The 23222-nt window shown below is 37.5% G+C and overlaps 2 protein-coding genes across 7 annotated transcripts; both read right to left on the bottom strand.

Moving 5' to 3' along the window:
* Positions 1 to 1025: 1025 nt before the first annotated feature.
* On the bottom strand, positions 1026 to 16808 carry LOC143732368 (zinc finger protein 335-like). 6 transcript variants are annotated; one of them, XM_077223376.1, is made up of 28 exons: positions 16680 to 16808; positions 14791 to 14984; positions 14429 to 14699; positions 14258 to 14335; positions 11718 to 12635; positions 10508 to 10651; positions 10285 to 10434; positions 9875 to 10133; positions 9537 to 9714; positions 9209 to 9321; positions 8972 to 8990; positions 8705 to 8821; positions 8451 to 8527; positions 8178 to 8338; positions 7868 to 8085; positions 7146 to 7245; positions 6920 to 6993; positions 5758 to 6026; positions 5532 to 5670; positions 5230 to 5436; positions 4964 to 5106; positions 4645 to 4784; positions 3885 to 3985; positions 3614 to 3700; positions 2958 to 3041; positions 2715 to 2780; positions 1822 to 1927; positions 1026 to 1696 (listed from the first exon to the last, which is right to left on the bottom strand). In XM_077223376.1, exons 2-28 carry the CDS (start codon positions 14980 to 14982, stop codon positions 1581 to 1583), a joined length of 4527 nt encoding a protein of 1508 aa, XP_077079491.1. In that variant the 5' UTR covers positions 14983 to 14984; positions 16680 to 16808; the 3' UTR covers positions 1026 to 1580. The 6 variants fall into 6 exon arrangements, with proteins under 6 accessions (XP_077079491.1, XP_077079490.1, XP_077079487.1 ...); XM_077223375.1 differs by having other exon boundaries at positions 5532 to 5673; XM_077223372.1 differs by having other exon boundaries at positions 5532 to 5673; positions 8705 to 8842.
* A 914-nt stretch (positions 16809 to 17722) lies between these two features.
* On the bottom strand, positions 17723 to 22439 carry mmp9 (matrix metallopeptidase 9). Its single transcript, XM_077223377.1, has 13 exons — positions 22142 to 22439; positions 21781 to 22019; positions 21529 to 21677; positions 21309 to 21437; positions 20616 to 20789; positions 20285 to 20458; positions 19903 to 20076; positions 19669 to 19824; positions 19338 to 19542; positions 19101 to 19234; positions 18865 to 19015; positions 18625 to 18728; positions 17723 to 18532 (listed from the first exon to the last, which is right to left on the bottom strand). The coding sequence occupies exons 1-13, from the start codon at positions 22274 to 22276 to the stop codon at positions 18432 to 18434; spliced, it is 2025 nt and encodes a 674-aa protein (XP_077079492.1). The 5' UTR covers positions 22277 to 22439; the 3' UTR covers positions 17723 to 18431.
* Positions 22440 to 23222: the final 783 nt, after the last annotated feature.

The raw sequence follows: 23222 nt of genomic DNA on the forward strand, positions 1-23222 counted from the left end.
TACTACTCAAATACTAATTCAATTATTAAGGTTAATCCATAAACATTTTACAAGTTGAAGATAAAACAGATTAGAATCTTGCTATTTAATTTAAATATGGAATTACAGTCTAAATGTCAGATTGAACACTATATAATCTTCTAAAATAAACAGAAAAACCAAGAACCATTCTCACCGTTTTTCAAGAGGACCAGAAGAAAGAAAATCAGCTTCATTTCCCTTCAGTATTTTACCTGGACAGGCTCTTGTAAATTGTAAAAATAAAATAAATAAATAAATAAAATAAAAAAAACACAAATTGAAGAACAAACTAGATTTAAAAAAAAAACCAAGACCATGACGAACAACTGAAAAAAGAAAATGCAGGAACTATTGCCTTGTTTTGCTGTCAAATCAAGCCTGCCACCCATTAACAAAAAGCAGATATTTTGGTACTCAACTACAGAAACTTTACCAACGGTGCAAAGTTTAACATTCTGTGTTTCTGTGTCTTCTACATTCAGTAATTTAAGACTTACTGAATCTTCAGAATACAACAGAAAATCATGCTGACTCCACCCTTAGCCTGTAAAAACATATAAAAATGCATTTACTCTAATGAACATTCAATGGGAACTTAGCAAATGCAATGACAGATCACAACATTACACATGTTAGTTTATCAACCATATCTCTACAACGTTACATCCAACTTTACAGCTCATGTCACAACCAAATGAAAAACGCTAACGTTTTAATTAGCAGTTGGATGGACCTGATTTTTAGGTCTGAGCAGACAAACTGCAGAAGAGAATGCAGTAACTTGATGAGTTCATCTGAACCTTTTTTAACCCGACACAGCTTGGCATTCATGTGCAAGACATCTCAATAATGTACGCAAAGAGTAAATAATGTCATACCATATAACATTTCATATTCTATTATCATCTGTTCCCTTGTATCATGTGTAGCAGCTTTGTAGAATATATATAGAATATACCTGAAGAATATGATAGCATGATGACACTAAGAAAATCAACGATAGGTTCAGATAAAGAGGTTGTGATTTATTTGGTATGCATTTTAAGTTCCTTTCTGTAGCCATCTCAAAGAAAAATAAATCTTTAAAACTTAAGAAGCTAAAGATGAAACGGCACGTTTTACATAAAACGAAAAATGATCAACCCTCCTTTCATAACAATGTTAACGTCAATCCTCCAGTCTACCGTTTACAAACTGTCATTGAAGTAGAATCTACCGTAGTACATCACAGCGACATGTAGAATTAAATACAGGACTCTCTATACAGGCTGCTCTTGGCTTTCGTGTTTCTTTTTCTTTACAATGCAAAACACTGTAGGCACACAAAGTTAAATGCTTTAAATATTTACAGTGGCATGAGTTGTATAATTTGCAGAGAGGATCTAACTGTTCATTCACCCTCTTACTGAATAATTGTGGTAGAAGTCAAATTTAAGCCTGTGGAATAACCCGTCAGAGTTTGTGATGTTCACTGCACTCATCTGTAACTGAGACGAGCCGCAGATGCTCTGTCTGTGTGTCGGTGTTGTTAAATAATAGTCAAAGAGTGTGTCTTGTTTTTACTCCTCAGTAAAAGTTATGACGTCATACTGGATGCCCTGTTGTTGCAGCTGCTCCAGTTGTTCAGGTGTGGCCTCGGTGTAAACCGTCTGAGTCATGGCTGCATCTGCAACAGCTACACACACACACACACACACACACCACCTCTGATTCTTCTGCACATTCCCAGAAGGTTGAAGTATTACAACGTTCTGTCTTGGCATTTCGAGTGATCAAAACTACTAAGGTGAAAGGTCCTACCAGTGACAGCAGAATGGGCCGCTGCCTCCAGGTCCTCAGGGGCCACAACCTGCTGCTCGGCAGTGATGGGGACGTACTGGATCTGTCCATCCTGAGACAGAGCAATCTGACAAAAGCACAGAAGACATTAACATATGAACCAGTTTTTCCATTTTCACTGTTAAAGCCAGTAATGTACGTCTACACTACCATTAAAAAGTTTGGGGTCAGTTTCTTTCTTTTTTTTGTCTTGAGAAAATATATGATTAAAATTATTAATGCATTAAATTGATCAAAAAGTTACAGTTAGGACTTTTACATTGTTACAAAAGATTTCTATTTCAAATAAATGCTGTACTTTTGAACTTTCAAAGTACCGGTATATCACTGTTTCTAAAAAAAACATTAAGCAGCGCAACTATTTTTGAACTTTGATAATAATCAGAAAGTAGCACCAAATCAGCATATAAGAATGATTCCTGAAGGACCAAAAGACACTGAAGTCCGGAGTAATGATGCTAAAGATTTAGTCACAGGAATAAATTACATTTTTAAATATATTAAAAAAGAAAACAGTAATTTTAAATTGTAATAAGGATAATAATTCACAATATTACTGTTTTTACTGTATTTTGATCAAATAAATGCAGCCTTGGTGAGCAAAAGATTTAAAAAACATCAAAAAGTCTTACAGACGACTAACTTTTGAACAGTAGCATACTTTTGATTTATGCCGCTTCATTAAAATAACATATAGAGGTTTAACAACAATGGTGAACATGCCATTTGGCATTATGAACATTGCCGTAGAAAGAAATAATTTCAAGTTATCATGCTGTATTTACTGTAATTCAGACATGCCAATAATGTAGCATAAACTAAGCTGAACTGTAAAAAGCAGGTTTGGGCTCAACCTGTTGCTCCTGCAGAAACGTCCCATCATGCTCGTACTGAATGTGAGCGATCCGCCCATCCTCCATCTGCAATTCACAATCAGTTTTTTTTTTTCATAATGATACAATATAACGTCCAACAAACCATGAATGAAACTGAAAATGCTTTTCAGCCAGTAGTTACAGATCAGATGAGCCTGTTCCTAGCCAGAGAACTGTTTTGGAGCCCGGGGGTTATGAATGATCTAAAGAGCACATACTAACCTGAATGTGGTTTCCGTCAGATACCACAACATATTCCTGTGGGAGCAGGTGCTGAACTCCATCCTGAGAGATGATATACTGGACCTGAAAAAATATAGGACAGAAGAGGGCACCGAAATTGTAACTCTTGAATTGTAAATCTTGAAAACTAATGGACAACAGAAAACGGCTAATGTATTTTACATATAAATTAAGGGTCGGTAAGATTTTTTAATGTTTTTAAAAGCAATGTCTTGTGTTCACTCTATTCAATGAAAAAAAAAAAAATCCATTAAAAACAGAAATATTGTGAAACATTATTACAATTTAAAATAACTTTTCTATGTATAATCTTTTCTAAAATAAAATTTTCTATTTTAAAATGTATTTGTTTTCCCATGATGGCAAAGCTTTCCACATCATTACTCCAGTCTTAAATGTCACATTTTCCTTCAGAAATCATTCTAATATGCTGATTTGATGCTTAAGACACATTTCTTATTATTATCAATGAACAAAACAGTTGTGCTGCTGAATATTTTTATGGAAACTGATTTTTTACTCAATCAACTAATTTCTTTCTTGAATTTATTTTTTTACCAACCCCAAACTTTTGAGCTGTAATGTTTATGACTTTCGCTTGTTGTCAGAATAAAGCCCTAGAAAATGAGTTGTACCTCAGTGACCTGATTGTCTCCAGTCATTAAGTGCTGTACCGTCTGTCCATCTACTGTTGTGAACTGCTGAATATAAGTCGCCTCCTCCTGAGAAATGTAAAATTTGGTCAAAAAAGCAAAACGTGAAACCTGAATCTACCTGAAGTCTGACATAAGATAATAAGCAAAAATATCTGTATTACATGCACATTAAAATGTAATAAGCTATTCTTTAATTACCCTTTAATTACATAAAGGATGAAAATGAGACGGTGTGCAATTGCGTCAATACCTGGTCAGAAAGCGACTGATCCTGAGTCACAATGATGTGTTCCTGACTCAAAGCCTGCTGCAACCTCTCCGGACTGATGACTGTCTGACCTGCCTGCAGATCTGGAGAACATGGGAAAACAAAATATTATAAGGTATAAGTAAAAAGATAATGAACAACAAAACCTTAAAGTGCCCCAATAACACTTTTTAGGATATCAGGATATTCAACAGCACATGTAGATAATATGGTCCCAGTCATTTTCAAAATGGACACATTTTCCACCAACCAGAGGATTGATTTTGTAAAACTAATTGATATGTTAAAACCGGCACCATCGTTACTGTTCATATCATTGGGTAAACAAGTGCTGAGGAAGCCTCTGGAGCTGAAATTCAGATATGGTAAAAGGCATTTGGTTTCCGACACGCACTGCAAGCGGTAAACCAATCACAAAAGAACGGGCCATCTGACCAATCAGAGCAGAGTAGGCTCGCAGAAAGGAGTCTAGAGAGACCGAATCCTTGATCGAACTGTTTCAGGCACTGTGAGAAAAGAGGGGATGCTGCAATGTATATTATGAGAAAATGAAAGTGTTTTGACATTGGATGCATGTAAACTTATTGTAGAAGACCTCCAAGAACAACATTAGGAACCTTTAAAATAGCATAATAGGGAAACTTTTACAACATAACTAGAAATGTCAAATAATCAGAACAGGCCTGTGGGAATCCATTATTTCTATATAAACAAAATGCAGTTTCACAAGGTCAGCACTTACTCTGTAGTGTGGCTAAAGCTTCTTCATCACTGTTAACGATGATGGTCTGCTGAGAGGGGACAGGGCGGGTTTTACGAGGCGAGGGTTCCTGAGTGTGAAGCCTCTCCATGTGAAACTTTAGATGGCCATTACGGTTAAACCTAAAAGAGAAACTCAGAGCACTGAGAAGCTGCAGAGGTCTGTGTACGTGTTGTTTACATCGAATATTAGAAGCATTTATGGATGTAGAACAGTACAACCAATAATGTAAACAGCACAAATTCTGTGATAAATCAATTCTATTATCATTTTAATGATGGTTTCTCAAGTGCTCCCTCACCTCTGGCCGCAGACCTGACAGGCGTAAGGCTTCTCGTTGGTGTGTGTCATCATGTGGCGTCTCAGGTCTTTCTTGTTTTTAGAGGCAAAACTGCAGCTGGTGCATTTATGAGGCCTCAAATATGCATGCATGGCCATGTGAGACTAAGATTGTTAAAAAAAAAGAAAACAAAGAAGTAATATTTAACACAAAAAATTAGTTTTTTGACAGGTAAGAAAAAAAATCATAGACACTGAATTAACACTCATACCACAAGACCAACACACCTTGACTTCTGGCCAAGAAGGTGCTGTAAAGTCACAGTCTGGACACTTGAATGTTTTGGGGTCTATGTGCGCCCTCTTGTGGTTCTCCATGTCCGAGCGGCCGTGGAAAGCCTCCATACAGATGCGACAGGAGAAGCGTTTGGTGTTTAATTGTTGTGAAGGGGGTGATGGACACTGGGAAGGGGAACCTGGAGCTTCACTGCTTAGCTGCAGTAAGAGAATTTCATCAATTTAACTTTCCATTGGGAAGGAACATAACATTGGTTATTCCATCTGTGAAGTAGCAAAATCCCCCATCTCACCTCTACCTGCTGCAGGACTCCATCTGTCAAGCCTGAGCTCAGGAAAAACCTCTCTTTATTCTCTTTGAGAGGTGTAGAGATGGACAAGGGCTCAGTGCTCACTTCCATGACCTGAGGGTCTGCTGAGGGTTGCTCTAAACTGCTGACAAACACACAAGCATCCTCTTAAAGGGTTTATATGATATTTATAGTCATTACAGTGGCAGTTTTCGATGTGATGTAGTACCTCTGTTCTGTCTCGTCGGAGGCCTGCTCCACCACGCCGAAATCTGCTCCCTCGTATGTACTGATGCCAATCTGTGTCACTTCCTGCGACTCACCAGTTGTCTCCTCTTGCTCCACCTCCCCTGTAGCTGTCTCAAACGCCTCTTGAACCAGAGTGTCCCCGTTTTCGGACACATGGAAGGTGACGATCTTTTGAGGCTCACTCCCAGAGCCATCTCCGGGCCACGTTCCCGTCTCCAGAGTCTTACCGTCGGTTTTCAGCACTGCCACCTGAGAAGAGTGAATCGACTGATTAAAACATTTTATAGGATTTATATTTAAATACAGATATATAATGAATAAAATGTTAAATTATTTTATTGATTCCTGTTCATTTGATATGTGATATGATTCTGAAACCCTAACTCTAGTTTGACACTGATGACTTTTATAGAGATGCACAAATGTAATACGCTGATATTATTATTGTTTTTTTTTATATTTACTAAGAATTTATTTATTTTTATGATGAATGATCTACAATAAGCAGGCTTTTGGCAAACTATCTTATTATACATTCAATTATTCCTGTGTAATTATTTTCTGATGTCTTTAATAAGCAAATCAATGCCTTAAATGAAAAAAAAACTTACTTCCAACTTTTTTTCTGATGAAGTGGCATAGTTTCTGCTATACTGCTAAACTTTTAAGTTATATGTAATGTTCTATCACAAAATTTTTTTTTTATTTCTTATTGTTTTAGTACAAATATAACAACCTCAATAAAATTGTCATATTGGATTATTTATTATTTTTCGTTCATTGTGCCTTGTAGGTCTGTTACACGTTCAACTAACAGGTCCAATTCAGTTTTGTTCAATGGAAATGACTTAATATATATTGCTGTCATGACATTATGAATTTAACACTAAAATATCTTGTGTGCCTTTTTGTAGGGGTGCATCTGAAGTTAAACACTTAAAAGCACAATTCAAAAGCAAAACAAATCAGTTTTTTGTTACTTACTCTTTAACATATTACATTAATTCACTTACTGATACCTCTTCATCCAATAAATGCCATATAAATTAGGCATTTATAACATTATTCTATATTCAGAATTCCAGTAGAATTCCAGTAGAATTACCCTATAGTAGAAGAAGCCCAGTGTGTCAGTACAGTACCTGCAGTTCTCTGGCGTTACTCATGTTTAGCAACAGATCTAGAGCATTCTGGGCTGAGAGGTCTGTAGTCTGGGCTGTGAAAGAAGGTACAGTTTAAATGTAACACCATAAGCTGGATATTAATATCATGAGGTGAATGGTAAAATATGTGTAAATGAATTCATAATCACACACTATATTTTAGATGGGTTACAACCACAGATGTACTGACAACTTTTTTACAGACCTTGTTCGTAAATGATGGTAGTGTTTCCCAGTGCATCTTGGGAAATAGATGTGTTCCCAATGGACTCCATGTTTTGGAGCGTAATGGGGTCCACTGTTACCTTTAGTTGTAAAAAAATATTTTATATTATATTTTATATATATATATATATATATATATATATATATATATATATATATTTAGTAGTTGTCATTTAACAAACATGCCTTGTACATCTCATAAAATCATTATTTATTGTTATTATTATTATAGCATTTATCTAAATATCTTCTAATTGTCGAGATGTAGTGCGGTTGTGCTTCGGGCAATCCGAGTTCGGGAACCTTTACCAATGCCGATAAATAAATATCTACATATCTTCTTATTAAAACAATAATACTAAATGTTAAATAAAAGGGGGATTTAAAAAAACAAAATAAAAATCCCAGACAAACTTTGAGTCATCCACAACCTCAAATAAGAGGTGCTTATTTCATTCATTCGTATATCATATCGTACAAGGTTTAAAACATTTAATAGACATCAAATAGTAGAAATTTTGTATGATGTAGTATTTTAGTTGATATTACTCTTGCCAAGCTCTGATATCTGAGAGACGCACAGAGACGTCTATATATATATATATATATATATATATATATATATATAAGATGGATGGATGGATGCTGGGTTTTCCTTCCATTTAGATACAAAAGCATCAAAGTGGATATCCATGTACTCACAATGGTCCCCTGAAATCCCTGGGTTTCTTGCTGTAATTTCAGCTCTTCAATCTCCTGCATGGAGAAAACGGGCGCCTGGCGTCGACGAATTGGCTCTTCTGGGTGGGATTGACTCCACTCATCGAAGGCCTCGGGGTGGCGACACTGCACATGCAGCCGCAGGTTCTTCCGGTGTCTTGTTGTGAAGTGGCACATGTCGCAGGAGAAGGGCTTTTCACCTGAGCAGGGGGTAAAGATGGACAGACATGACTGATCAGAAAACCTTGTAACTGCCAAAATTTGAAACATTCCTAATCGTTACGTGACTCACCAGTGTGTTTAATGGCAATGTGGGACACCAGAAAATCCTCTTTACTCGTGGAGTATTTGCACTCCTCGCATTTGAAAGGTTTGTCGTTGGTGTGGGACAGCTGGTGATTGAGCAGGTGCTTCTTGTCATTGCAGGTGAACTCACAAAACTCACACTTAAACCTGACAAAGAAGATGAGAAAAATAGCTACCTTTACAGTATGTTTACCAGTAGAGGTTTTTTTGAGAAACAGACATCAGACAAACAGACACCGAGTCCTGACATCTCACTTACGTGCTGTTGCCACAGTTCTGTATGTGCGTGAGAAGATGCATTTTGAAAGTGTAGCGCTTCTTGAAGGATTTTCCACACTGCAAAGCGAACACATTTTATACTAGTATTAGCTTAACAAATATCCAGGGCTGCATTTCTCAAAACCGTCATAAGCCAGTGCTTTCTACAGTCTGCTTAGGTTTATTCATTGATTCATTAAAACTAGTTTAATGAACAAAATTCACATGCTTAGATGCAGCATACAAGAGCTTTACCTTGTCACACATGTGAGGTTTCTCCGTGCTGTGTGTCTTCATGTGCTGCGTCAGGCGTTTCTGCATGGGGTACACGCGGCAGCAGATTGGGCATGGAAACTCGGACACTTTGGGAACCTGTGAAGGATTTATGCAAGACTGCTGTCGCATAAAAAGCTACCCTCATCAAACCACTCAGAGCCAAGTTGAACTGATACATCATGCCAATAAAAGGACAATTTTGCTAAAACATGATTGTTTGTTGATGTTTAACATCTGGAGCCTTACCATGTCTGTCTTCCGACTCCTAAAAGAGAAGAAACAAGAACATTTATTAATACTCTAATCAGATTATGTCAGGTGTGAGTTTTGAAAGAATCCAAAATTTTATATTTTCATAATCTGCACAATATTAAAGGGACAGACACAATGCAGCTTGATATAATTTTTTTGACCTCAAGAGTTTGACAAAATAAAATTCATGAAGAGTGATAAATAAAAAAAGGAGACATTTTGAGTTCTTACTTGCTTTTGTTGTGGACGGCTGAATGCCGGATCACGTCCTTCTTGTAAACACTGGAGTAATCACATACCTCACATTTGTAAGGTTTTGTACCTTCATGATTGAACATGTGCTCCTATAGGACACATGCATCAATTTTATTATATGTAGTGCAGAACAATGACTAAAGGTTTATTTATTTATCTATTTATTTAGAGACTGAAGCACGTATTATACAAATATTTACATTCAAATATTTTAAAATGTATAAATTAAAACTACTAATTTAACAAAAAGTAAATATATTTTTATGGATTTATGGTTTGTAAGATGAAGGACTCTAGTTCTTACCTTCAGTGAGGACCACCGTTTACAGCGGTAGCTGCACTGCAGGCACTTGAAGCGTTCAGGGTCGTTTCCCTCATGAGAATCCACGTGGAATCTGAGATCCTCTTGTGAAAGAAAGCGAGAGCCACAGATCCAGCAGTTATGAGGCCTCAGCAGAGGCTTAAGGGATCTGTAGTATTTACTTAAAAAAGAAAAATGAGATATTGACTGCCCAGAATATGTGGTTACATTGGATTATAAAATATTCAAAGATATAATTTGTCAAATAAAAAAGTCAAATAAAATAATAAAAAATAAAATTTTGTTGTGGATGATCAAAAAGTAGTGCCTGCATTACATACTTGCGATTCATGTACTTTTTGTACTTCTTCTGAAGAAAACGTTTTGAAGGCCGGCCTCGTTTTTTGGGCAAAGACTCCAGGTCATCGTGGCTTGTGTTTGATGATGGATCTTTGTTCTCTGAATCTGACTGGCTGACGCCTGGCTCCGCTACCGTCCCATTGGATAATGAGGAAGTTCCATTCTCTAATCCAGAGGAACTTGCTTCTTCAGGAGCTTGAGGGTCCTCTGCATTGTTCGTTTGAGACACTGCTTCTGTCTCTTTTTTAAAAAAAGGTGAAAATAAGAGTTAGCACAGACCAATGAAAAAGTTATATTTAAATATCTGAATGCAACTAGCTAAAAATGACTATCAATTTTAATATTTTATCGAATACATTTCTGTGACCCAAAAAGCTAAATTAACATTGACCTGACTCTGGAAGGAATTTGCGAGGTGGCCCCACCATCCTGCGGGGACGTTTCCGTGAGGTAGAGGACGAAGAGCAGGAAGGAGGAGCTGAGTGACTGGGAGCCAATTTGGGCCTGGCCTCTTCCTCAACTGGCTTATAATCACTGTCACCTGAATGCAAATTAAAACTGCATTAAAAAACAGAAAATTATGAAATGGCGAATGCAAACTGCACTCCACTGACCTTGATCATCAAGAGCGCCCGCATCTATGATGTCATCATCTTCCTCTTCTGGCGCCTCCTCCTTTTTGACCTCACCGACCGCTCTTGACTTGCTTTCGGACTTTCGTGGACGTCCCCGTCCACGTTTCTTTTGGCCTGGAACACCTGCGAGATGTGAGATAGCACATCCTAAACAAGAGAACCTAAAAAAACTGTACGCATAAATCAAGACCTGATGGAAACTCAAAGTCGGCATGAAAAAGTCCTATTTTGTCCATTGGGAATTGTTTGGATAAGTGTGGTTTGCTATTGCTGCAATCTAATGTGAGTGACAGGTTGCATCATCCTCATAAAAGAGATGCTGTTGCAAGTTGCATTTCGATTAGGGCACTTAAAAAAATATGAATAAATTATTTATAATAAACACTACAATATTATTTAAAATATAAGAATTGTCCATCTATCATATTTCATGGTAACTTTAAGACTGTTCAATTAAAATTGTATTATTTCTTACTTTACTTTCTTATTAATTTAGTCTTTGTGGCCACCATCTGCCTATAATGTGTCGAGCACAAAGTACTGTATAGTCCTGGATAAGGATTGCAGTTTTGAGAGTGCCATTTGGGACGGGGCCATTAATGGGGCTGATATTAGTTTATTTTTACATTTGACAAAGACATAATTAGCACCTCCTGATGACAATGCAGTGCTGAAGTGCCAACTAGTCTCTCCCTATGGAGGATCCACTCTACAGATAAAGCGTTGTGGAATTTTTCGGTTCGCGCACCTACCCAAAGTGATAAGATAAAATAAAATTCTGCATCAAAATTTATAGACAAGACAAGTAGTTTGTTTAGGCATGGTTTCTAAGGAATTACAAACCTGCGCACATATATTCAAACGCACATAACTATAGAATCAATTCTTAATGCGCATGTGAACGCCATCAGCGTCTATCACAGGTTCGCGTTTAAAGTCTGTTTAGAGAGAACGGTGTCGTCTTAGCGGCCCCTAATTTAATAACAAATGATCATTTAGACGGAAGTGAATCAGTCATAACTAACTTTAGCTGGAAAATTTTTTTTTCAAGAACCACTATAAAACCAAACCAATCTCTGTTACCTTAAATTATATGTTTATCTCTGTAAAACTGCTTTGAAACAATCTACATTGTTAAAAGCGCTATATAAATGAGGATGACTTGACTTGACTTGACCTCCTACTTTACCTGCTGGTTTGAAGTGTTTATCTCTCATGTGGTTGATGAGTGTATCCTTAGAGGCACTTTTATATGGGCACATCCTACACCTAAACTGCTGTACGATCACCACCTCCATCATTTCCTCCAGTTCGGCCATGTCTGGGGTTCTGTGCCCAGACTCAACCATCACCCCAGATCCGACCACTTCAGGATCTGGTTGGGTGGAATAGGTCCCACTGCTACTTATGTATGGGCCAGGCAAGTTATCGTTGCAGTCCGTTTGATCATTGAGCTGGGACCCCATCGTGTCAGCCAGGGAGTGGCGAACAGCGCCCTCGTCGGCATATAGTGAGCCATGCGACATGTAGGAGTGCTGGGGCTCTTCTACCACGATATCTTCCTGCTCCGAGGCCGAGACGTGATCCCTGCCATCCATGCTGCTGTCGATATAACGTGAATGCTGCGGCCGCTCCGCCCCGTACCCCAAAAAGCCATCACTGCACTCTACAACATAGCGGGAGGAGCGAAACGAGCATCTCTGAGGACTATCGGTTGTACCGCTGCATTCTGCTGCGTAACGTCGTAGAGGTTCTTCCGAATCAGCCACGTTGTAGTCTGTAACACCAGAATGACGTGGGGTCTGGTCTGGTTCGGTTCCCGAGCACTCAACGTACCGAGCCTCCCTGGTCTGGTCTGGGTCGTCTCCTCCACTGCATTCTATGTACTGGGAGTGCTGAGGCTGGTCTGGGCGGCTGCAGCTGCTGCTGCTGTCGTCGTGCTCACGGTATCCGGAGTGTCCAGGCTGGTCGGGTTCCACGCTTCCCTGCGGGTTTTCTGAGAGGTCTGCCTGGTCCAGACAAGTGGAGGTGGGTCCATCAGCAAGGGCTTCAATGGCAATGCGGCTTGACAGTGCAGAGGACGGCATCCGAGCCACCATAGGAGCTCCTACACACACAGTGAACAAAGAAAATGTCTGAATATCCAAAAACTACTCCTCTTCTCTTTTATTTCTGCTAATTTATTTTTAAAAGAATAGTTCACCCAAATATGAAAATTCTATCATCATTTACTCACCCTCATGTCGCTTCAAACCCGTATGACTTTCTTTCTTCTGTGTAACAAAGGAATTTATTTTGAACTTCTGAACAGTTCTGGTTCTCATTGACTTCCATTGTATGTTTTGCAAATTGAATGAAAGTAACTGAATCTGTTAGGTTACCAATATTCTTCAAAATATCTTCTTTTATTCTACAGAAGAAAGTCAGTCATTCAGGTTTGGAATGACATGAGGGTGAGTGAAGGATTTTTATGTTTGGGTGGACTGTTCCTTTAAATTCATTTGAAATATTCTTTCCTGCAACCAGTGTGGTAATAACACAAGCACATTTGTGTCAAACAATACATTGATTAACAACTTTAAAATCTAGATTTGTCACGAAGATTATGCTGAGAACAAGAACAAAAGGGAATTTTACTACAAGATAACTAACGACAGTGCCATATGAATGTATAATTTAGCCAAACATCAAAAATTTTCCATTATGTATTCATGCCCATTTGATTTGCCTTTTTCTGTGGAACACAGAAAAAGTTATTTAGCATGGTGGTTCTCAACCTTTTTGACTCCAAGGCCCCCCAATGTCTACAAAAAAAAAACTAAACAAAAAAACTAAAATAAGTAACAACAACTATAGTTTAAATTTAAAAAAATAGTTTTTCAGAAGTTTGGGAGTGATTTAATATAAGAAATGCTTATAACTTTAGCTTATTTCATATCTTTTTTATTTTAAGTCATTCATAATCAAGAATACATTTAAGTATGTCATGTTTAAGTCCACTTGGAAGCGTGCTGAGGCACCCTAGTGCGTCCCAGACTCCTGATTGAGAACCACTGATTTAACAAAGGTTAAGGCTGTTTTTTCCATACTGGGGCTGCCAACCTCCAAAAGGAACAAAAGCACTAGGGTAAAAGTAAAAAGTAATGCATGGCTATTTTTAAAAGTAATGCATGGCTATTTTTTATGGTACATTTTTATAGCTTTATAGCCCCAGTTCCTACTCACCTTCATTGTATGGAAAACAGCAGACTGGACAGGTAAACTAATTTTGTGTTCCATTAAAAAATAAGTATGTTATAAGTAAATTAATTTACTTTCCAATGACATGAGGTTAAGTGAATGAAAACAGAGCTTATTTTTTTTTGCTAAACTATCCCTTTAATTGATTAACTATTATTTTATTTTATTTAAAACCTATCTTGGCTGTGTCTGAATATGCATACTTCCCTACTATAGAGTAGTTGTGAAAAGTGGTATGTGAAAAGAGTAGTACGTGCAAATTAACAGTATTCACAAAACAGTAGGCAAAAAGTACCTGGATGTCTTACTACTACTGCAAAGATTCTGAAGTGCGCATCCAATTGACACTTTACTATCTCATGAGGCCACGGGAAGGGATTCGTGAATAACTATTTTTAAAAATAAGTACTTTTAGAAAAGAAGAACCTACTCAAAGAATATGCGATTTCAGACGCAGCCCTAAACTGTGAACTCTGGGAAATTTCTCACCATCATCAGGACCTTGGAGTATCAGATACTGTGTGGTCTCTGCACTGCCATCCTCTGCACTTGTAACTGCAATACATCCTGTAAAATGGGCATAGAAACACAGTATTTACATTTAATACTAAACTTAAATACCTTGAGTGTAATAAAAATGAAGAAGCAAGGTTTTTCTACCATTCATAATGTCGGGTCCAATGGTGGATTCAATGATCTTATCAATAGCCGAGCCAAGATCTGAGGACGTGGAAGCAGTGGAATCAGAAACCATCATTCCTCCTTCAGAAACAGCACTGGAGTGCACCAGGACCTGGACAGACTCAGAAACCAGGACCGATTGTGTCACGGTGGAGACGCTGGACACACTGGTTGACTGGGCGACAGAAGAGGAGTCTGGGAGATGAACTCTTTGCACATCTGTACTGGAGCTTGTCTCTGGGATAAAAACCTATAAAACACCCACCCAAAGGAAAAACTCAAAATGAAGAATTACACACTAACATGTGGAGCTACACAGATGTGTGGATTACTTGTCTTACCACAAGTCCCTCGGAGCTCTGTCCTACGTGACAGTCTGATTCTGGGGCCGGAGCAGGAGGAGCGGCCGCATCGCTGCTATCAGCAGACATGGCTTCTGAAGACTCCATGCCCATGCCGCTTTCTGACGGCTCCTCCATCCCAGAATGCCCCACATCACTGCTGCTCTCCACTTCCATGTCATCAGAATCCATCTCTGCTCAATGGGAAAGTGTGTGTCACTAGGTTATACAGTACTGAATGTGTCCTGAATGATAAATGCTAGAATATAGAAGACATGTGGAAAAGTGCATAATGTAAAGTGTAGTTAAGTATAATCATTTTATTTCAAAAAAGTTTAAAAAAATGATATATATATATATATATATATATATATATATATATATATATATTTGTTGATGTATTAAATGGATTCAGTGGATGTTCAGTATTTTAATATTTATATGAATAATATATTATTTAAATGATTTAACACACTTAATGTTCAAAAGTCTGAGGTCAGTATGATTTTGGATTAGTCTGATCTAAAGTGTCCATAAAGACATTTATAATATTACAAACTTTCTAATTCAAATAAATGCTGTTCTTTTAAATTGTCTATTCATCAAGGAAAAATCATCATGGTGCACAATTGGTTTCACATTGATAATAATAAATGTTTTTTGAGCAGAAAATCTTCATATAATGATTTCTGAAGGATCATGTGACACTGAAGACAGGAGTAATGATGCTGAAAATTCAGCTTTGCCACCAAAAAAAAAAACTTTCCGACACCAAACATTTTAACTTACTGTAAGCTTCATATATCAAATTATATATCAATTATATGTTATCTAGATTTTCCAATTGTTTTTCACAGTAATGTGTGAGCTAAGTAGGCTAATCTGTGTGGAAATAAAGTAATTTGAAACAATATATATATATATATATATAGTTTAATTCGATACAATACACTTTGCTTATATTCATGCTGTTGTTTTCATTTATTCACATAAACATTAATTCATAACATTATAAACCTACATATTCTCTGCAGAATTTGCACAAAAGCCTTGTTGCAAAACTAACATTAGAATTTTCTAAATTAATTGCTCATTACATAGCACATTTTATTCACTTCTATTTTCTTTTTATTTTGTGTTGTTTTGTATGAAATGTTATTGCCCACTGTGTGACTTATGTCAAATGATGTAACGTTGTTGTTTTGTTAACGAACGTCTCAAATTCCCCCAGGGGATGAATGCAACTGTCTTGTGATAGCGCATTTCTAGGTCACTTAAGTACTTTATAAGCATATTATAAGCTTACCAGCGAAACCACAAGCCAACGTGGTCTCCGCATTTAATGCATTTTAACCGAAAAAAACAAAACACAAAACAAACACTAAACCAATTGATTTCTACAATACGCCAACTGATATTAAGCCCTCCCCACCAGAGCACCCATCTGGCTGTGTATGGGACATAAAACCTGTCTTTTGACTCAAATTTCTCAAGGACATCAAGGTCCTGGTTCGTACTCATCATTAACACGTTTTAATGTTGAGCACACGAACAGCTTTATGGAGACAATGTCACTGCAATAGATCCTAATAAAGCTTGAAGCCCCGCATGAACTGTGTGGCTGGCTACTCTCCTGTCTTGTCTTGTTCGTTTCAGATGACTATGTGCTGCCCTTCCTCCTGCCTGCTCGCGCAGCGCCATTTTCCCTCCCGCCGCACCGAGTTTATTTTTTTCCGCTCAGGCGATATGAAGAACCGCTCGGGGACCTCGAGGGCCTGCGTGAACAGGGAGAGCCAGTCCGCCCGAATGTTTTTCTCTCGGCCATCATGGAAGAAGCTGTATTTGTAAACAATTTGCCCCCACTATTTTGAGCTAGGATTTTTTCTTACCGTAAATGGACGATTGTTCTGCTCTTCAAGCTCGCGAATGAGGCGAAATAAATAAATCTTCGAAAGCGAATAGTTGCTGTGCTTTCTAGTCGGGCGCCATCAGCGTCTCCTCGCTTCCTGTCCTCAGAGCTGGCCGGAACTCATTTATCTGTCATGGGGAAAAGACGGAGTGGGATAAACGCTTATTCGGTTTTTATAATGTATCACGTTTTTTTTTAAAAGTCAAGTTTTATCTAAAGAACATGTATATCGACCATCTCGCTTCATCTTTTAAGTGTTTTGTCAAGTAATGGTGTGAACCGGAGGACTATTGCTCTGAGAGGATGAAACCACTAAATGTCTCGCGGATTAATATGACGCGGGTTGTTTATCTTGAGATTCTCATTTATATATTGTATTTATATTTTTATTACGCCAATATAAATATCTCTTTGCTTATATTGAATGTGAGGGGTCTCATGGTATTCACGATTTAATTTGCATTCTGTTGAATTTATGCTGTGGCATTATACCACACTTTTTTCTGTCAATTCTTTTGTATCATTTAACGTTACGTCAATTTTCAAAGACGACACAACATTTTCACTTACCAATACCAAATGAATACCAAAAGCCACCCTGAAATTCACACCAAGTATTTTTATTACTTTCATCATAAGAAGTCTTGACAGTTTTACTTTTAGGCCTACAGATTATTTTTATGAGTAATTATAATTTAAACTGAGAACTGTTTTGAAGTAAACATGAGTATGTGGGGTGGTAGTGTGTGAATGTGTGGATATCTATGGATACTGCATACAATATAAATATGGCACAAGCTTGAACCTTTTTATTACTTTTAATATTAATCACCTGCTATATGTCAAATACATTTGTGGCAACTGTTAAAACCATCTGCATTTATTGGTTATTGAATACATTCCAAACTTGTATCATCTTTTTACCAAAAAAGCACCTGGTTTTTGTAAATTCACCTTTCGAGAGATTTTAGTGTGTTTTCACACAGGCGAAATACTAATGAAAGAGCAGTTGCACACATTGAATGGTCTTGTTTACAGATTTATTGAATAAACATAATGCAGGAAACAAATACAATATAAATAAGTGGAAAGTGGAACATTAAATTAATAATATTAATATCATTTACACCAGGCAAATGATTACACGATACACCAAAATCTGGGCTTAATATAATAACATCTCAACATTAGCTCTAAGGCTAAAAATAAACCTTTGCTTTGAAAAACATCTGAGTGGGTCAACACAGAGAATAGAGGCTCGGTTGTCAACAAATGCGTCAAGGCTACAATGTTCCTGTGGTGACTCCACTCATACATTTACATACTCAAAGTTAATTCCTTGAGTTAGACTGGCATTGCCTCATTGAAGTTTTATAGAACAAGATTATAGTTTCTCTTAATGTGCTGTTAAGAAACTCATCATGACCAAAGAAGTTATATAGTAAGCTGAAATAAATTATAAGACCAAGTTAAAGCTGACAGACAATGAGACAAATATGCCTAACATCCCGTTTCATGTGCCTATGATAATTTCAGTGTTAAAACTGTTCTTCTCCTATAACAGTTAAAGTCAAAATCCCCAAAACAGGACTTAAAATTTAATACATTCTGTCTGTGTCTTCCACAAAAAAAAAAAATACACAGAAAAGAAATGGTTTCCCTATTAAAAAGGGCTCTGTCATCATCAGGTTAGGATGTTGGACGTCTTCACTGTGTCGAGCGACTGCACGTCTTAGCATTTCAGGAGGTCGTGCCTCACATAACCGACACGGTCAACCTGCCTTCTGGCATTCATTCTCCAGTAGAAACTTTCCCGGCAGAAGTAAAAGAATCCTGCAAAATATTGAAAAATAGAAAGAACAAATTTAATTTGCTTGATCAGTAAATCAGATTTTAAAAATGAATTTGAACATAATCTTACTTACCCTTGTAGAGGAACACGTCATGTGAATCGATAGGCACTCCACCAAAAGCTACGTCAGTGGATCGAGGGTATCCACTGTCGATCATCTGAGCCTTCACATCGAGCCTGTGACAATAAATAAGAGATATGACATACTGCATGAAAAACTACAATTATTATTAAATTATAATTTCCCATCGTTAACTCAATGCTATAAACTCTACACTTTCTGATCAGTTACAGTCATAGCGAAGTTACTTACCTCCAGAACTTCTCTCCATTAAACAGGAGCACCTTGCCTTTTGCTCTCTGCACAGTTCCCTCCACTCTGCCCAAGTCGCTTGGGAGGCCAAGCTTCTCAATTTTACGTGGTCCAAGCACCTCCTTTTCAGTATAAACCCAGAACTGTTTCTCTGTGTGCATGAAATACAGTTATATATCTGAACTTCAACATATTCTGCAATACTGGCAACATATCTCTATCTGATAAATAAGTACCTGAAAAGAAGTAGATCTTTTTAGTGAGGGGTTCCTCAAAGGCACTGTTAATGGTGGCTGGCAGGGCAGGCCACTTCTCTGATATCAAGAAGGGGCCTTTGCGTTCTCCATTGTTTGAGATCTTCCAGTAGTGCCTTAGATGTTAAAAAGACATAATTTAGAAAGATGTATTTGAGAATGTGGAAGTTGCCTGAGTTATGTCTGCAATTTCATGTCAGTATATGTAACAGCTTATACCTATCCTTGAAGAAATGAAGCTCTTTCTGGATTTCAGTGATGGCATCAAATTCCTTGATTTGGCAGGCATCCTGTGATGGGTCTACATGTGTTGTGGTGGAAACAGTGGTTGTTTTGTCACTTGGGGTGGGTTTAGTTGGCACAACCGGAGAGGAAGTGGTGGTCTTTGGTTTTGGAGGAGTGGGATTGGGGCCAGTTTTAGGTCCTGAAAAGAAAAAAAATGAATAAAAATATAGCTATAAAACCAGACTCTTAAGTGTCAAGATCAAAATTCTTGAATAAGAAAATGCATAGTAAACTTAACAATCAGTGAATGATGATGGATACATACCATAGAGATACTGAATGCCTTCAATATCATCCTGATTCAAGGAGAAATCCTCTACATATTTGTACATGGGATACATCAGAGCGTCTTTAATTTTGGAGTGATCCAAACCAAGTGCATGACCAAACTCATGAGCAGCCACCAGAAACAGACTGTATCCTATGAGAGAAAGGGCATTTTAGCAAATCTCTCACTTTCATTTTTGTATAGTGTCTGAAGGAGATGATTATCACTCACCCTTATCAGGGCAAAATCCCCATTTTTTATCTGTGTCATAGTTGCTGGTAGTTCCACACCAGAGTTTTCCATCATCACGGCCTTCACTGGTGCAGGAAGTGTATGTCTTTCCCAGGAAGATGAAAGGAAACTGGCATGGCTCTCCTTCTGAATTTCCACCAATCACAGCTGTATCTGTGAGGGGAAAATATTATATTATAAAAGATTAAATATATTAGATAGATACTGTAGAAATATGCTGTTAAATGTTTGCTATATATGTTAGTGAAAAAATAATATCTGATTGTGAACTGCTGAGACTTTGAGAACATATTATTTTTGCATTTACGATATGTATCTTACTACACCAAAGTTTCAGGGTTGAGTCTTGAGAGCTGCTCACCTCTGTTAGGGCAGAATCCATACTTGGTATCAGTGTCAAAGTTAGCTGTAGTGGCACACCAACGATACCCATCAGTTCGTCCATCCGTGGTGCATGAGTCATATTTTACCCCCTGAAACACGAAGGGGAAAACACACGGTGCTTCATTGCTGTTCCCATCAAACGTGAAGAGAACTGTGGGAAAACAGAGGTGGAATGTTAGACATGCTCAAAGAACACTTGTGCTTGTTGAAATACTGTCACATTAATTCCACATATTATGGGCAAAGGAGTCAGTTTAAATGTCTGTTTTGGAATTAAAGCCCTAAAAAATCATTACTGGAACACTTACGCTCACTGGGACAGAAGCCAAATTTCTTGTCCTTGTCGTAGTCTGCAGTGGTTGAGCACCAGGGGAGACCATCTGTGCGGCCCTCGGTGGTGCAGGAGGGGTAGGCTTTTCCCTCAAACAGGAAGGGGAAGTGGCACATTGCACCCTCTGCATTACCATAGCGGGTTTGAATGGCTGAAGGAGACACATCAATGTCATTGTCTAATCCACAAATGTATATATAAATTAAATATATAGGGGTAAACATGATGATCCCCTTGTGAGGGACCCTATAAATACTTTTTTAATACATAAGGGTTTATTTATACTATATATGTAGGGTCGTATTCTGACCCCAGTTTAAAAACAGAACTATATATTTGAACAATTAAGGACTCATTTATTCTATATGAGAAATATTAAGTGAGATTTATAAAAACAATATGTTTCAAAAATTAAGTAACTGGCTTTTTTATGGTTATTAAAATGAACCCAAAGCAAATACTTTCAATATTTTCCCATTTTGACAACCCCTGTTTTAGGACACACTCTAACTGTCACTATACACTCAAAACTGTAGAGGGAGCTATTGTCCCACTATGTCCCATATGAAGGTGTTAGAGCGTAAGATGATTCATGATATTTGAACTATTGATCGAAGCCACTGCTATTTATACTGTATTGAAATATGAATCAAGTAAGAATACCACTCACCTGGTCCAGATCCAAGGGTCCAGTATTCATCATCATCAAAATGGGCATCACCTTGCATTCCCTCACCTGGAGGGTAGGCATGAGCCAGCAGTCCATCTTTCCCATCAAAAGGGTAGGGATCTCCATGATCTGAAACAAAAACAGCAGTTCATTCAAACCTTCTCAAAAGTCCAAGGGTTTAATCTTAATACTTTTATCCATTACAAAAAAATCAACTCACCTTTTTTCCCAAAGGAGATCATGATGTCAGCAGTGCCATCATAGAGGCGTGTGAACGTCAGAGGGGTAACGTCACTCCAGACTTTGAAAGCTCTGGCAAAGGCGTCATCGATCAAAGAGGCTTCCATGTCCGGTGAATAGTTCAAAATCCTGAAAGTCAAAACAATGCAATAGATAACAACATGTTCATCACAAACCTATAAGATTTAAAAGTGTTGTAGTAGTCAAAGGTTTGGTGCAGATAATATCCCACCTGTATGTAACATCAGTGTGATCCCACTTCAGGTCTCCTTCGAATGTCTGATAGTTTCGGATGTCTGGGACCCCACAGCGAGGCTGCTTCATGGCATCAATGGTGGGCTGGTCAAGCGACCCCGTCTCCTCCAGCCCGAGCTGCTGCTGGAGCTTCTTCAGAGCTTTAGAAGTGGACACGACTGCCTGCAGTCCGCTCTTCTGGAGAACATCTATGTAGCCATAACGCTTCAGGTACTCCTGGAGGCAAAAAGGCATTCATTTAGAATGATACAACTGCTTTTGTACTATTTTCAAAGTAGAGGACTGAAAGTAGATTTCCATAATCATAAAAACCATGAACTAAAAATTGATATACTCACATCTGCCAACTGTTTGTCCGTCATATTCTTGATCACATCTCCAGGGAACGTCACATGCACAGATTTGAGCGGCGCGGACCAAGCTCTCAGGGAACAGGTTCCAAGAACCACAAACACCACGACTCCAAGTCTCATGTTTAGAGTTTCAAGCTAAGAACCAAAACTTTGAAAAAAGTAAACTTCAAAAAGAAAATAGACTCAAAACTAGAAAAACAGTCTTCCAGGAAGATAGTGCATGCAATCTTGTTGCGTCTTCTCCTCCTGATTTGTGTGTCCTCTCTTGTGCCCCGAAGGCAGTATTTATGCTCCTCAGGGATTAGTCACTGAGCACCCACCCACCTCCTGCAGGTCATTTTAGCACTCCCACTTACCAAACACTTGCCCACTGAAAGGAGTGATTTTTTTTTGTCCATTCAAACCATAAGGGGATTTCCAGCAACCTCACATTGAGCTTGAAGACACAAAAGATGACAACAAACACTGTCTCGTCTTCTATCTAGTTTCTTAAAATAAATGCTCACTTTAAAAAAACATATATTTTTATATCTTTATCTTTAATATAAATATACATTTAATAAATATAAATATATTGTATATATAATTTATTTGCGAAATAGGCTATGAATATGACTGTATTTATGTAAAAGAAAAGTGAATAAACAGTATATATATATATATATATATATATATATATATATATATATGCACAGTATATATATATATATATATATATATTTAACAGTTACTGTAAGATTATAAATGAAGAGTTCAGATGCAAAAGCCTCTAAGTGCCATTTGAAATTTTCTTCTAGAATGATCATTTTTATCAAGCTTGTATATTTAAGTTCAGTAATTTCTCTTAAATGGCAATGAAGATTACATATTAATTGTCATTTAAGTGAAATTACTGAACTTATACAAGCTTGATAAAAATTATCATTCTAGAAGAAAATTTCAAATGGCACTTAGAGGCTTTTGCATCTGAACTCTTCAAATGTATTCATGGACAATAGATAAATCATATATAGCCTATATTTAACAATTGGCTATACAAGTATGAATGTACTTATTTACAATAAAT

Source organism: Siphateles boraxobius, unplaced genomic scaffold (assembly GCF_051911475.1).
Source record: "Siphateles boraxobius isolate OS27281-9 unplaced genomic scaffold, OSU_SipBor_1 9, whole genome shotgun sequence".
Taxonomy (NCBI): Eukaryota; Metazoa; Chordata; class Actinopteri; order Cypriniformes; family Leuciscidae; genus Siphateles; species Siphateles boraxobius.